Source organism: Amia ocellicauda, chromosome 8, assembly GCF_036373705.1.
Source record: "Amia ocellicauda isolate fAmiCal2 chromosome 8, fAmiCal2.hap1, whole genome shotgun sequence".
Taxonomy (NCBI): Eukaryota; Metazoa; Chordata; class Actinopteri; order Amiiformes; family Amiidae; genus Amia; species Amia ocellicauda.
In genome coordinates, this window is record NC_089857.1 from 25046174 (window position 1) to 25063267 (window position 17094).

General features: G+C 34.8%; 1 protein-coding gene across 1 annotated transcript; it reads right to left on the minus strand.

Moving 5' to 3' along the window:
* Positions 1 to 781: 781 nt before the first annotated feature.
* Positions 782 to 13692, minus strand: emb (embigin). Its single transcript, XM_066710778.1, has 9 exons — positions 13384 to 13692; positions 12639 to 12704; positions 11556 to 11748; positions 8833 to 8921; positions 7271 to 7398; positions 4684 to 4966; positions 4034 to 4067; positions 3772 to 3847; positions 782 to 3111 (listed from the first exon to the last, which is right to left on the minus strand). The coding sequence occupies exons 1-8, from the start codon at positions 13454 to 13456 to the stop codon at positions 3787 to 3789; spliced, it is 927 nt and encodes a 308-aa protein (XP_066566875.1). The 5' UTR covers positions 13457 to 13692; the 3' UTR covers positions 782 to 3111; positions 3772 to 3786.
* Between the last annotated feature and the right edge of the window lie 3402 nt (positions 13693 to 17094).

Here is a 17094-nt window from a genome sequence, read left to right on the forward strand (position 1 = left end):
CTGACCCAAGAGCATCGCTCCCAATGGCCTGGATTACAGAAGGATGTACCACCTGATTGCACGCACTGCTGCCCAGCAATACAGCCACCTGTTGGAAAGGTGGGACCATGCTCATCAACAGCACCATAAGGTGATTGCGCTGCAGGCTGACTTTCTGTACACAATCGCAAAAGAACTGCAGGTGCCTCCTCCAATTGGGTACAAACCACAGTAAACGTCACCTGTTATACTTGAATGAAAGGAAGTAAGAAAGAAAGTAAGAGTAAGAGTAGAGAGTAAGACTGAACATGCCTTTAGACTTTCATTTAGTAGTTTCAATTTTTTATTTAAGAAACCTGAAGAAAAACTAATTATAAGAGTAAGGCTGTATATGTTTCCCTATAATTGCCTCATTCACAAAATTTGACTGAAGATATCTCTGTTCATTTATGCATTATTTTATATATCAACCTCCATGCTAAATGAAGGTTAATAAAAGCCATCAATAAGGATTCATTTTTTAATTTATTTTATGTGTACAAAATAAACGTGCTGCTAGGACAGTGGATTGAAGTAGGGGAATTGATGACAAATACAATGTTTGCAGTTTCACAAAAAATGTTTAAAGCACCACATTGTGTGGAGGATGATAAATGCACAGTATAGCCTAATTATTCATGTTTTTAAGAATAGTGTAATTCCCGAATGTACAATTAAACCACATCAATTGAAACCTTAATTCTTGTGTTATCTGCTTTAAAGAACAATATTAGCAATGTAAAAGTAAAAAGAACACATCATACAATTTTTTTTTATTTTATTTTATTTTACAAGTGAACACCAGGACATTAAGTGACACACACAGATAATTGGTAAAATGAGCCTGATGAGCCAGTGTAAATGTACAATCCAATAATTAAAATAATGTAAAGCTGTAATTAATTTAAATTAAAGCTGTGCTGAAAATAAATATGTTAAGAATTATAACAGGCCAGTGTGCTGCTAATTTGGAGTGGGTTTTAAGGAAGATGTATAGTATTACTATAATAATACCAAGGTTATTCTGCTTGTGTAAATATTATGCACACTCTAGTAATATATATATATATATATATATATATATATATATATATATATATATATATGTTTATTTGACAAGACATGAAGGTATTTTTTGAAGTTCACACCTCTGAATAATATATCTATTGAGTAGAATGATATAGACTTTTCTGGCTACACCAGTGAAGGTTACCAAGTATCAAGTTTTAAAGTGAAATAATGACAAATAATAAAATTAGTAACAATAATCAGAAACAGAAGCAGCAGAAAATGAACCTCATGTGCATCTCTAAATTGAAATGCATTATAATACTGTATAGTAATATAGTGGACTAGGCATACATGGTTGGGGAGGGGAGTGGACATTCTAGAAACAAATCAAAAAGTAATTGTGTGTGCGAATTAAGCATCATAGCTTGAGAAAAATATGTGGGGAGGTTTTAACACATTTGTTTTAATATCAGAAGAGTCAGCTGGGATCAAAATAACTATTTACAATATTTTTGATGATCTACTTCATTACATCCTTCCAAAAACAATAATTACATTATCAGTAAGATGTTCATAGTAAGTACTATCAATTGTTAGATGTCAATGTGTTGTTTATTTTAATATTGCTTCATATATAATGTAATTGAAGGGTGATAAACAAAATTAACACAAAAAAACAACAACATTCTCTTTATTGTATAAGTAACATAGTATGTATACCTGTACTTGTCATTTAGTAACAAGTTTAAAATATAATTAATGGCTGGTTTAAATGGTTTTGAGAATCATTTTCTGCTCTGCTTTGTATACATGAAAATGCAAAAAGGTATATAACCACATATAACTATATATGGTAGACTTGGTAAACCATATTCATAAAACCATTTATAAAAGATAATGATACATTTTCCACCCCTTTATGTTGAAAAACTATATTTTAACTAATGAAGCATTTAATTTATTTTTCATAACTTGAATGAGTTCTTTGAAAGTTTAATTTGACACTTCACCACTTATTTATTTGGAACAATCCGGTGTTAGAGGGGTGCAAAAAGATTTATGCAAATGGTCCTATAAGTTATGGCCACAACAACAACAACAACAACAACAACAAGAGCAACAGTAACAACACAAACATGTATGCATCTCAAACTATTATATTGATAATACACCATTCAGAATTTCTACACCCAAATACTTTGGTACACTGGGGTTGTGCAGTTGCTCATAATTCTAGGAGAACATTTATCTGTTTACAAAGGACATGATTAATAATCACTAAAATGTCCTGATTTTAGGTATAGGTCAATGATTATCAGATTATGTAAAAACAACCTTGATATTTCTGGTCACTGAACATGCTGTAGGAATGTATGCATTGGCAGAAGGAGAAATTTTCAGTGCATTAATTTTAATTTAAAATGATGAGAGAAAATAAAAGTTCAAGTCACATAGCTTGAACAAAGCAACCTAAACTATTCCCATGACTGTGTATTGTGTGGAATATATATATAGCTATATACAAGTGCCATATAAATAGTTATCCAATTCCTAGTTTTGTAAACATTACATTGTTTAAGTATAGTCTAGAAATGCATACATTTTTCGGCAAATTGATAATCTCAGTGACAGCAAGGCAACAGAATGGTTTACTAAACTCAAATGCATTTGTTCATCCCTAAGATATTTTTGTCTGCTGCAGATGTAGGACTATTAAAATTAATATTAATATCTATATTTATCAAGGACTGCTTAATTGCAGCCTACAGGTGATAACACCTGTACATAGTGAACATTTAAACAAAATGGCTTGCACTTATTCTGCTATGTTTCCATCACAATTCAGACAAACCTTAAGTCATATTTTTGTGGAGGTACACATTTCATGATTGTCCTGTAGTAGTTATTTTCTCACAAAAATGTAGCCTACCCAATACAAACCAAGTAATATTTTATTGAATTTACCTACACTTTCCCCCTCCAATAATGCAGGTTCTACTTTTTCCTCGTGGTCTTCATACCTTGTTGGATCCTCACCAAATATTAATTTGTGTAGAGCAAATTCGGGGTGTTCTTGTAGAGCTTGAAAAAAATCAATACACAAACGAACTAATAAGAAGGAGGATTTTATCAATGCAAAAGTTCTGTACTTCATGTTTGTATCTACACCAAAAACATGACAACGAATTTGGAGATATCAAATGCAAAATTGAAGTTAACATAAACAATTAATACAACCTTGCCATTGGTTTTAAAATTGTGCTTATTTACGTGGTGTTCCAATTATGTCTTGTAACTTGGCATTTGCATTTGAAATGTCCACTTTAAATGACTTGGCTCTTTTTTTATGTTTGTGATTTTTTTTTTTTTTTTTTTTTTTTTACTTTAGTTTAAATTTAAACTAGTACTAATACTCCTACAGTCCTACAATATTACAATACTCTTGGCTATGTACTACATTTTAAACACAGATATCTCCCCTTGAATTGTTGATAGGTCTTTTACTTTCAAAACTTTACATTTTGTAATTTCTAATTGGATAATTTTCACTTCAGTTTTAGTTTTTGGAGAAAACCCACACAAACACAAGGAGAACATGCAAACTCCACATATCCATTAGATTAAAATTGAAAACACAAATTATAGAGAAAACGATGATGTTATGAATGCAACCCTAGTTATCTGAAAAAAGAGAATGCTACCCAAAGGGGGTGGGACACTGCATGCTACAATGTAACTTACCTTTGGTAGGTCATTTTAGACATTCCTGTGTCTTGTTGTAGTACCATCTGACACTCCATTGTTTTCTTCTGTTTTGCTGTTGGAAGAGTATAATATATTTTTAAATCTACTGGGATATCTGTAGTTTTACCAGGGTCTTTGTGTAATCCATCATACATCTCTAAATCTCAAACATATTCAGTAAGTTTTCATTTATTTGAGAATGATAAGTCATTCAAAAATCCATACTATTTTAGATTTTTTTCTAGCATAAGATACTCACAGCATTTCAGTCTGTTGTGTGTCAGCTACACTTTCTGAAAAGAATATAAAATTCAGTAAGTTTGTGGTGGCTGACATTGATGTACATGTGAGAAATATATTTTTGTAATATATACATGATGTATTTTTTCTAACCCTAAAACTTAGCTCAAATATAATTTAGTTAATATATGTGATCCTCCATCACAAAACCAGGCATAAGTCTCATTACATTCAATTTTAGACTTTTTAAAATAAAAAAATACCAACTATATAATGATGAGATATCTGTTCATATGTTTTTCTCATGCTTTGTGGTTAAAACACAAAAAAGAAAGTTGGGACTGCCTTATTTCAATCTTTTATTGGCTGTCCATACCTGCCTTTAAATATATAATTTTAATCCATGCCCATTTATCAATTAAATCACAGAGATCTAATGATTCTAATGAAACTAACTGTAATACTTTAGTAACAAGTAATCTGACTATTAGAAAAGGTCCATATCCTAAAATTGCATTGCATCTCTTTTTTGTCCTACTTAGGAAAGTACATTTTCCCACCTATCTACTGTCACGAAGGGGCTTATCACTTTGCCTCTTCTGAAAATTCAAGCTGTAGAAATACACAAAGGAAACAGTAACGGCAGGTTGGGATGAGGGATGCCCTGACCTGTAGGAATGTTCTTCTTCTTGCTTTTAATCTCACAGATCAAAATTACAGATACAAGGACAATGACTTCTGCAGCAATGACCAGGAATATTTTGAGGGGCACCATGTAAGTGAGAACGTTGAGATGAATGTCTCCCTCACTGGATCCAAATCTGTACACTGCACTGCATTGGAAGGTGCCGGAGTCCTTCTCTGTTAAACCCATTATTGTGAGGATTGATTTGTTTCCATGTGCAATAGTAATTTGGTAACGATGTGGGTCTATTGTAGTATTGATAATGGCCTATAAAAAAAATGACCAAAGAAATTATGAAGAAGACAAATGAACAAATTAGAGAACATATATATTTTTTCTAGATATAAAATGATGTACACAATATTTCAACTGCAAGTAGAATCACAATACATATGGTTGGACACATCAGGAAATTAGGGGTATTAGGAAAAGTGTATGTCGGGAGTACCCCCCTGCATAGACAAATGGTGGACGCAAGGGACAATGGGGAGGGGAGTGCCAATGTAAATAGTTTAAAGGTATTAGGAGGAATCAGTGTTGTGTCCTGTGTACCCTGTTCCCCTCGGTGTTGAGTTTTGTCTGTCCCACCCCGGATTTTACAGTAGGAGTCTGAGACAGCCTTCCTGCCTTTCCATGCTGTCTTCATCCTTGTTCACAGCATTTTTAAATGGTGTGCTATAATAATAATGATGATGATGATGATGATGATGTTATTGTGCCATTATCTAGTAGTTATGAGGATTCAATGAAAATGCAGTGTCACATGGAGTTAATTCACTCCTGCAAGTGAAACTATGGCAAATTACAAGTGTGTTTGCCACTTACAATTTGTTCAAACACGTGAAACAGCCGCAAGAAAGTACATGATGTAGAGCTTTCACAAGACTACAACCTGATGGAGTTGTACTTCCTTATTTCCAACTAGGTCATGCTTACTACTGTTTTACACCCGCAAATAAAATTGCCACAAATTACCTGACGTGCTTGATGTTATAGGCTACAAGCTAGCATTTTTTCCATGTGTGTACTTGTAGATTGTAATACCCATTTACTGGCATCACTTCCACCTAACTTTAACTGTCAAACCTGTGACATAAATTATAATCATTATTATTATTATTTTAATTATTTTTACTGGCAGGATCTTTATAAGGGTAGGTTGAAGTTATCAGAAATGATCATACACTGAGAATAAAGTAAACCAAAAAAGCCTTCCTGATATTGAATTAAAAAAAAATATTAATATGATTAAAATAAGTACATGAATATAATAATTCCTATCACTCTTAAGAACAAATATGAAGGGGATTGTGTCATTATGATCCATTTCCTCATGACCTAAACAGGTGCAGTACACATTTAATGTCATAATAATGTACATTACTGAATGCTTTAAATATGTGTGTATCCTTTAAACAGGTGCAGTACACATTTACATTTGAGAACACTGTGTACAACATGGATGTTTTGAATGGGCATGTATTCCCACCTGTTGCCTAGTGAAAAATAAACAGTTGGAACAAAAATAATAATAACAAAAAATAAAAATACGAACACATAGAGTGCCTATACTCTACACACTATTTCAAAATGTTCACCTTATGTTGCCTTCATAGCCTGGAATTAAAATACATGCAAATTGTTTTTTTTTTCCATTTATCTACACATCCTACCCCACATTTTTCAAGTGAAAAAAATATTCTCTAAATTTGTAGAAAACTTATTAAAAATAAAAACTGAAAAGCTTGGTTGGATAAGTGTCCACCCCCCTTGTAATAGCAATCCTAAATCTGCCTAGGTGTAAGCCATTGACTTCAAAATCATATACCCAGTGGCCTCCACCTGTGTTAAATTTGTAATGATTCAAATGATTTCATGATAAATTCAGCAGTTCGTGTAGGTGCCCTCTGCTTGGATATTCAAAGCAAAGACTCAACCATGAGCATCAAGGAGCTTTCAGAAGAACTCTGGGGCAAAGTTGTTGAAAGGAATAGACCAGGGGATGGGTTTCAAGAAATGTCAAAGGACTTGAATATCATTGGGTGCACTGTCAAAATGATTATTAAAAAGTGGAAGGTGTATGGCACCACCACGACCCTTCCTAGATCAGGCTGTCTGTCCAAACAGATCACAGATTTGCAAGATCTACAGGCTTGTATGAACAAGACTGGTCAAAGTGTGCATGTGACAACAGCATTCCAAGCACTCCACAAATCTGGCCTGTATGGTAGTTTGGCAAGAAGGAAGCCATTACTCAAGAAAGCCCACCCAACCTAAATGCAAAACATTGTTTGGTGCAAACCCAACACAGCACATCACCCAACAACATGGTGGAGAAAATCCTCATTTAAATGCATGAAACTCTGAGGCACTGACACAACAAAATGTAGGATGTAGACTTTCTATAAGCACTGTAAATATTAACAGAGTTATCATGGTGATAATATACATTGTAAATGGCCATACTCTACAGAAATTGGAAATATTGTGCCCCAACACTTTACAAACCGCTCTAATTCTAAGTATGGTATCACATGCCATGCTTTTATGTGACAACTTGAAGGATCTTACCATTGCATTATCATTCTTTGTATACCATATCCAGTTGATTGGGTAATATTTTTCAGATTCACAGTACATCACAATGGAATCCCCCACATAACTAATAAGTGGCTTGTCTCTTCCTTTAGTTTGAGGCACTTAAAAATAAAACACAGAGTTTGAGAAAATGAAACCAATGGAAACAAAGCAAATCAGTCAATCAGAGGCTTTAAAAGATGAACAATGGCTGTGTTCACATGTTCAGTCAAGTTTTAGTCTTCATTCTGTAAGTTCTAAATGTAAGTTGGGAAGACTGAATTTCAACAGTTTACAAAGTCCTAGCTATTCTTTATTTTATAAATATGTTGAACCAAGTTTGTTTTACAGAGCATATAAAGTATGTATTTCCTATTCTCTAAATAAATTGTTTAAACAAGTTTATTTTACGATATAGTACACAAATGGCCTGGCCCATGATTTCTCTGGCTTTGTCCGTCAGAATGAATTCTTACAGAGATCACATAAGGTGAGGTGCTTTGCTGAGTGCAGTCCCCACAGACTCTTAAAACACGATCCAGTTACAGTAATGTTTCCAAACAATCCAAATTCCAAGGTCCTTTTATTAAATTACAAAAATGCTCAATGTAAAATGAATGTATAAATCAATCATGAATGTATATCAACAAACCGATGACCTGCATTTTCCAAAATGTAAAATTAATGTATAAAGCTGAAATTATTTTAACTGCATTATATATATATATATATATATATATATATATATATATATATATATATATATATATATATATATATTTGTTGGGTTGTTGATAAAATGTATTTCCCCAGCTAAGGTTTCATCTAAACACTCATCAAGTTCTGTTATTTTTTTTTTTTTGCAAACATTACCATACATTCTCAGTGCATTTATTGAAGTAGATGCCATGTGTTTACATAAATTATGGGCTATGTCAAGTTATAATTATAATCTTCAAAGTACAATTTTTTAAATTAAAATTGTTTACATTGTTCTGTGTGTATGATTATTAGTCCCTCCAGAAATCCGTGATTCTGCGATCACAGAATTTGTCACAGAATGTGCCGTCTTATACAGAAAGTTCAAAAAGTAAAGTTGGAAATGTATCAGATAAACACATCTGTACAAAGTACACACAAGAACACTTTTTTCTGATCATAATCACTGCCACAGAATTCTGCAGAAAACACTTTTTAAATCGCAGAATTTAAGAAAACGTTTCACAGATTTGTGGGAGAACTAGATTATGTAGGGCTCTTACTTGATTTGAAAAGATTATTAAACAGAATAACATTAATTACTCTGAACTAGTCTAGAACCACAATTCGCAGTATAATACTACAAATACAAATTTCAAGTTTGTAGTTGACTTTTTTTTTTAATACAATGACATATGTACTTTGATTCCACTAACATCTATGTTATGTGATCACAAATTCACAAATGGGCAGCAGTGTGGAGTAGTGGTTAGTGCCCTGGAGTCCTGAGGGGAGTAGTTGTAAGTTCAATCCCAGGTGGGGATAGAGATAGATATAGAGATAGATAAAGTACTTACCTTGTATGATGAATGTGGCTTCTACTTCAGGTAAAATATTAAAAACACAAGAGTAATTGCCAAGGTCATCAGGGCTATCAATCTGAAATCTGTAGAATTATAATGGTGGGAATTATATATATATATATATATATATATATATATATATATATATCACACAAGCAGTGGTAATATGTAATTATATTTGAAGGCAGGATCTGAAACTCAGAAGACCCAAGGAGGAGTGGTCAGTCACCATCATTGAGCCAAGTTCCAGCAAATTGTATAGTTTTATTTACTGCGCACAAAGAGAACACCTTTCTGTTTCAGGCAGCACAGAAATAACACTCTCAACATTCAGTGGTTAACAACACCTTATATACTCTCTTTTTCCACATCTTAAATGTCCTCTCAATCTTAGCAGGATGCCAAGTTTCATCTGTGTGGCGAGATTGACTAAAGAAAGTTCCATATACAAAATCTTCTGACTTATCTTTCTAACCCATCCACCCACACAGCTTTACTTTATGAAAAAAAACTAAATCGCTGCAGAACAATAGTTTTAATCTTATCCAAAACATATTTTTAAATATCTTGCAAAGTAGACAAAAATAGACACATGTCCTTTCTTATGACACTTACTATTGCAAAAATAAAATAATATCAAGCTGTTGCTTTGTGGAACAAGTCTTGTTTCTTCTGCAGTAACTTTCCACTCCCACTTCATATATGTGTGGGAAAAATAAAAAATAAGTCTAGGTTTCTTTCAGCATTACAAAGACAACCATTTTACATGTCTGTATAAAGAAACCATGCATCGTGAGTATTGTGATTATAGTGTGCAGTTTGTGCAGTGGGGCAGTAAATTGAATTACTCTCTAGAAACCTGTAATTAGTTACCATAACAACACAAAGTAATTCAATATAAGACCATCAAAAGGTATTTTCCTTTGTATCATATACAAACACGAGAGCATACCTGAGCTCTTACTTGATTTGAAAAGATTATTAAACAGAAAATACACATAAAAACATGTGCACTGTAAGAGAAATCATACAGCAAAAAAAATACTCTAAAATCTTCTAGTTTTATTAAAACAATGCCCACACCCACTGCTGATAGGAAAACGTTTTAATAAAGACATTATGCAGGTGCATTCCACTTATAATGGACTCCACAGGACCATGAAAGTAAGTACCAAGTATGCTGTGAATACAGAGATTGAAATTGCAAATGAGATTCATAAATAAGAAATGAATGTGCTATGCTTAACGATAACATAAATGCTGCTGTAGGGTATACAGTATATCATATATTTTTTAATACTTTGGGTGTGTATGTTTATATTTTGAGTATTTAACTTTTAAATCCTTTTCCGAATCAATATATTTCAACGGATCTGTTTTAAAATCATAAAATTGATATCTGCTGTGTCTATAGCATCAAATTATAGATTATAGCATTATATATATATATATATATATATCCATCCCTTTTAATAAGTAATTATTATCAAGACCTTTTTAGTACCAACATGAATAGGTTATAACAAGAGGGAGCACTAGCAAATAACTTTTTTAATTGAAGCATTTGATCCATAATCTCAACAACACCTTATTGTATAGTTTAAACATGTAACTTGCTTTAATTTAAAAGGTGTAGAAGTATACTTAAAAAGTAGAAATGTTTTGAACACCTGGATTTGGCACAACTCTACTGAATACGTTGAACACACTGAGAATTACATGTGTGTGTGTGTGTGTGTGTGTGTGTGTGTGTGTGTGTGTGTGTGTGTGTGTGAAATGGCTTTGAAAACAGAACTATGAAAGCAAGCATAAAATGACAGTAAAGCACAATGCTCCATTGTTGATGTCCTGGATGTATGTTGTATATTGCAAAACATCTGACATACAAAAAAAATGGTATGCAGTATGAAATTATATGTTGTAATTTAGTTATTTAATTGTTATATATACAAATGCTACAAATACCAAATACCAATAGCCTTTCTAACTTTGTTTTTTTTTCACAATGATATGACAGTTTAACAAGGTAACTCATTCAATGGTTAGGTTTTTTTTAGTTTTTTTTGGGCTGTATAAAGTGTACATTTTTGTCTTCAAAAGTTTGGAACATATTACAAATGAAGGTTAGAACCTTTGATACTGAAAAAATGCACAATTTATTGAAAACAACTGTTATCTGTAATGTAATGAGTGTAATATTTAATGGGTAAACCATAAATGATTAATATAAAAACATATGCTGTACTGCAAAGTTACAGTTTATATGATATTAAAGTATACATTTTCATAATGGATGATATGGATATGTCCTATGCATATGATATGATAATGTTGCAATGCAAAAGTAAATTACAGTAGAACAAAATCAAAATCACTGTAGCTCGCATAGGCAAATATAATCATACTAAATACATAATATGGAACAGAGTAACTGCATGCTCTATGCGTGTCCAATACTGTTTTATGTCTATGTTAAATTCTCACGTTTGTGCCAGGTTTTCTATAAAGTCCCATAGATTGCCTTGAATAGCGATCAATACCCAAGTTACTTTAGATATAGAGGGTGACATAATGTATCTTTGTCTTTGTATTGATTTTTGCCATTGTGTACTGTATATAATGTATTTTCAAAAAGGTAGAAAAAGAGAATATTATTCAACATACAGTACTAGTATTACAATCACAAAACATATTTTAATACAAAAAAATCTACTTGCTTTTTTTGAAGAATGTGTTGCTTATTTTCCATCTTTATCGTGGCATGGGAAGAATTTATATCTTTGCCATCTTTTCTCCAGTGACCCGTAATGGAAGGTTGTATGGTACGCAGACCAGTTAAATTACAAGAAAGTACTAGATCAATTGCTTCAACAACATTTACTTTTGCATTCAACCATGGGTTAGTGTGCCCTTAAAAGAAGAAAGAAAAACAGAAAGAAATTAAGAAAAGCAGAATATGTGGAGAGATACAAATAAAGATGCAAACAAACTATAGTCTCACTGAATAACCTTGTCAACACAGAGATGTGCTATATATATATATATATATATATATATATATATATATATATATATATATATATATAATTGATTAATAGTATGTAATTTATATATTGTATGTACATTCCCATTACATATTTATAAAATCATGTTGTGTGGAAATTTTGATAAAGAGGGTGGTAATAATGATTCTTTGCATGCATGTGAGGATACATTTTTTTCAAATAATCTTAATATTTCTGTTTGTACATTTTATGTGTTATGTATGGGTAGTTCAGAATCCATGCTGCTTCATTTGTCTTGGGAATATCACAGACATGTACTCAGACATTCAGTGGATCAACAGGTTATGTTAAAGCCCCTGTATTGCTGCTAACAGGTGTCAAGTATGGTACTCAGTTTACTCCCTGTACCATAAATCCAATCTTTAGTAAAGACTGTTGCTCTGATGTTGCACATATACAAGAAAGTGTATATACTAATTCATCATGTCTTTTTTTCCAACTAAGATATCTCTGAGGCTCTGTAAACCTCAAACAGGCATTTCCTGAAGATTTAACCAGTTTAACTGCTATATATAAAGAAAAGGAACTGTACAGACTTTGTTCCTATTTAATATGGTCTGCATTTGAATCTTCTTTTTTATTAGGCCTATATTAAAACACTATCACCTAATTTCACTGCTTAAATAATAATACAAAATCATCCCTGTTTGTATGTATTATACTTTAGTACTACTTAAACATCCATATAATTCTGCTGAATATTTGAGCTGTTTACAATAATATGTGCATGTTTACCGTCTATATCCAGTTTTGTGTAATTACTTTTCTTTTCCAGTGCAACCAATGAAGCAGTTGATCCATCTAAGAGATAAGTTTTGATTAATAAATACACAAGTATTATAACAAGCCTTAAAATTTTAAACATGAACATGCCACATTTCTCACCCATAAGGGTTCACTATTTTATAATTTTAAATAAAATCAAGGCAGAATAATGTAAAAAATAAACATGATCTAGAGTATCTAAGTACATGTACATCATTGTTTTATTTCTTTTAATGCAATACCGGAACTGCGTCCTGACTTCCTGATATTTCTTACAAAATTGTTTTAAGGTGAACAAGATGAGATTATTAAACATATAATGTGATAACTAAAATGTAAGGATAAATTAAATCCATTGCCATACATTTCTGCATACATCAGTCAGTCACATTTTATAAACGTATTTAGATTAGTTACAATGTTTAAACTAACACCCATAAATATAAGGTGAATATACAGGAAAAAGGGACACAATCAAAACTGAAATAGTAAAACCCTTTCTTCAACAGCAGATTAAAAATCATGTAACATAACAAAAAAAGGACACTTTTGTTAGAATAAAAGCAATTTTGCATTACACAGAGAAAGTTCTTTAAATGCTTAGGCCGATCAGTACATTGCTACCACAGATGCTATCAAGGTCATCTCAAAATCAACCTAAAAATAAGTAACCTATATATATATATTAAAAGCTATAACTGACAATTGTATTTACCTGATATGACCCCAGTATTGTAGAGGATTAACAAGAAGATTTCTATTCCAAAGGAAAACCTTGTAGAGAACATTGTGTCTGCTCTGCATGTGGCTTGTGCTGCAGTGTGAGTCACACGGATGAGCTTCAGCCTCTCATTCAAAATTCAGGTTCCCACACATCGTTTCCTTTCTAACCTTGGTGACGCAGCAAAGACTAGCTGAGTACTCCTGATGAATTATTAAGATGAAAAGCAGTGTGGATTCAAGCCAAAGCTTTATTTAGCACAACAGTTTGTAGCACACAGCCATAGTAGTTATTCCTTGTATTTCTATGTCATTTCTCAATAACAGGAAGGAAATGATGCCTTTTTAAAACAGGAAGAACACAACCTAGGTATTTAGAGCGAGTGTTATTGAAGAGACTCTTTTGAAATAGGTCCACCTTTGTTTCTTGTTTGCTTGATTTACTGCCATATGCTACACCAAACATGAAACAAAGGTGGACCTATTTCAAAAGAGTCTCTTCAACAACAAAAGAGTGCTACAGCAAACAAAAGTGTATGCCAATAAGTATATTTAGAAAATATGGTGCAAACAGGAGACTCCAATCCACATTCAACACATACTGAAATATGTTTAATTGTTCTTCATTAATATTTTTGCCCAGAACAAGGCCTTCTCAAAGGATACCCTGTATTGGCAGCAATATCTGTGGAATCTAGGAAAGCATTAACCAGCCACCATTCATTAGTATGCTTTTTTGGTATGAAAAATTTAAACCAGATGCTGAATGGAAATGTATTAATATAGATATCAACAAAGTACATTTTTTGATATCACTTTTTTAAATTAGTAATTGTGTAGTAATTCTGGGGCTGCAATCAGCAGTCCCTCAGGGAGCAAGGAGCAAGGAGCACGCTCCAGATCTTTGAATGAGTGTTGCAGACAGTAGAGGGCTCGGTGGCCCATGTAAATAGTTATCTTTCCATTTCTAAACAGTTCCCCAAAGGATTATGGGACATCACACGGAAGCACAAAAAAAGCCTTACAGCAAAGCTGCCAATAAGCCCCTGTGTGCAGTGATACATTTGTCTACAGAAACTGTATTTTTCCTCAAGATTCAATGTCTCTCGATGTTTCTCTGAAGAGAAATTGCTCCCACGTCAGTATATGGACATATCGCTCCAGGCCATAGGAACCGTCATCGTCGAGTATACTTGCACTCGCAATCATCTTCTAAAGACATTGGGATTTAATTACTGTAGAGATTGACCTGCCAAGCTGTCAGCGTGGGACCCTCATAAGTTCTGTGTGGCGTGCTTGAGAACTGCCCATACAGAAAAGGCTTTGACTTTGACTTCCCTAATTTTTTGTGGGAAGTCTACTTGAGAGAAACTAGCTTTGGGTCCCTCGACCATCAAGGCTATAGAGCAATTTGCTCATGTCAAGGGCGCTGAGATGGCTGAATCACCTGCCTTCCCAGTGGTGGAATCAGGTTTTGCTGCTATGGTCTCCACTCCTCCCTTTTCTGATATGCCGCAGGAATTTAATTCCCCCATTTGCCAGTTGTCTTCCTGCAGAAGTACTACATGGCAAGAGCCCACGCAGCCAGAATCCAGAACACTACCAAACTCCTGGCAATAAATGCAGCGGAGCTTGCTTGTAATTAGACTGATCACTTGACCCCCATCTCACTTGCCAGTTATACCTTCAGACAGGCGGTTGAGCCAATGTTGGAGTGCTCCAGGAAGGCCAAGGGGCTGGCTCAACAAAAGTGTATCTCAAAAGCAAGAGAAGTCCAATTGAAGGCAAGCTTCACTGTGTGGAAAACTCAGCAGAACAAGACCAAAGCAGTGACAGCAACATCTAATTGCATGAGTCTATAGGAGCAGTGCAGACCAGAGGAAAGAAATGGTTTGTGACATTACAACTACATAAGTGACTGCAACAATGCCAACTGGACTCTGGTGCCACATGCAATGTCATGAGCTACAAGACAAAATTAAGCTGGCACCTGCTACAAGACTCTTGCCCAGTAATACCAGACTGAAGCTATTTTTGAGACTGAATGTATAGTTCAAGGGAAAAAGCACAGTTTGGCAATCAAAATCCACTCCTGTCTGGCTCCACGTGTGAATGCCTAGGACTGATCCACTTCACTATTCCCAATGACCTTGAGCATACACAGCCCAGACCCTTGATCAGAGAACAACTGCTGAGTAAATACGGCGATGTCTTCAACGCACCAGTAGTGTCAGTGCCGGGAGAGGTGCATTTCGAACTGGATGCTAGCATTGCTCCCATGCAATGTGCCCCTCGCAACGTGCCCATTGCAGTGAAGGCAGCAGTGAAAGCCCAACTGGACAAGTGTGAGGCCGACGGTCACATTGCACCAGTGACAGAACCGACAGGCTTGATCAGTAACATGGTAATAGTGAACAAACCTGAGAATCTGCATCGATCCTAAGTTGCTTAACCAAGCACTAAAGCGCTCCCACTACATCATGCCAACTCTGGAAGATGTCTTGTACAAGCTCCCGAAGGCGAGGATCTTCACCTTGGTGGATGCAAGGAATGCATTTTTGCAGTATAGATTGGATGACGGAAGCACTTTCTGGACCCCGTGGGGCCGGAAACGCTGGCTCAAACTTCCATTCGGTGTCTCCGTGGCACCTGAGGTGTACCACCGCAAGCAACATGAGCTACTAGCTGGGCTAAAAAGCATTCGCAGATGACATCCTGATCGTGGGCTGTGGTGACACAGACAAAGAGGCTGAAATTGGCCGTGATGAAGCCTGAAGAAACTGCAATTCAAGGTGACAGAAGTTCATTTCCATGGCCACATCCTCTCATATAATGGCCTGAAACCGGACCCAGGAAAGGTGAGGGGCATCCTCAACATGCCAAATCCTACTGATGCCAAAGGAGTTCAGTGTCTCATTGGCTTTGTGCCAACTATCTAGCCAAATTCATGCCCCACCTGCTGGATGTCTGTGAACCACTATGATGACTGCTTAACAAGAACACACCCTGGCATACAGCAGCAGCAATGGAACGCTCAACACATTAACCAGGCTGATTACTTGAATATGACAGATCAACGCCTGGTACAGATCAGGCAACATACTGACAGGGATGAATGCCTCCAGTCCCTCAGATCCATTGTCCTTGCTGGCTGGCCAGACCTGAAAGAAGAGTCAGTCTCCTGTCATTATAAGAGAATATTGGCCATTTCGAGATTATGTCAGTGTGCAGAACGGCATCCTGTTCCAAGGGCAACAAGCAATTATCCACAAGTCACTACACAACGAAATGCTCTCCCACATTCACTCCAGTCACATCGAAGGAGAAGCCTGCTACTGTCAATCACGCAAAACACTTTACTGGCCAAACATGCAAGCTAACACAAAAGACTTTGTCAGCAGCGGTACAACATGCAACGAATATTCTGACCAACAACAAAAAGAGACCATGTTGTCTCATGAAATGCTGACCAGGCCTGGCAGATAGTCAGCATGGACCTATTCAGTCATAGGCAGAAAGAGTATCTCCTCATAATGGACTATTATTCAGATTTTTGGGAGAATGAGAGACCATAATTTAGTGTTGCAAGGCGCAGTTTACAAGACAAGGATAGCCAGACAAAGTAATCGTTGATAATGGGCCACAGTTTACTGCTCAGTTCAAGTGATTCCCAGCAGAATGGGCATTTGAACATGTGACGTTGTCC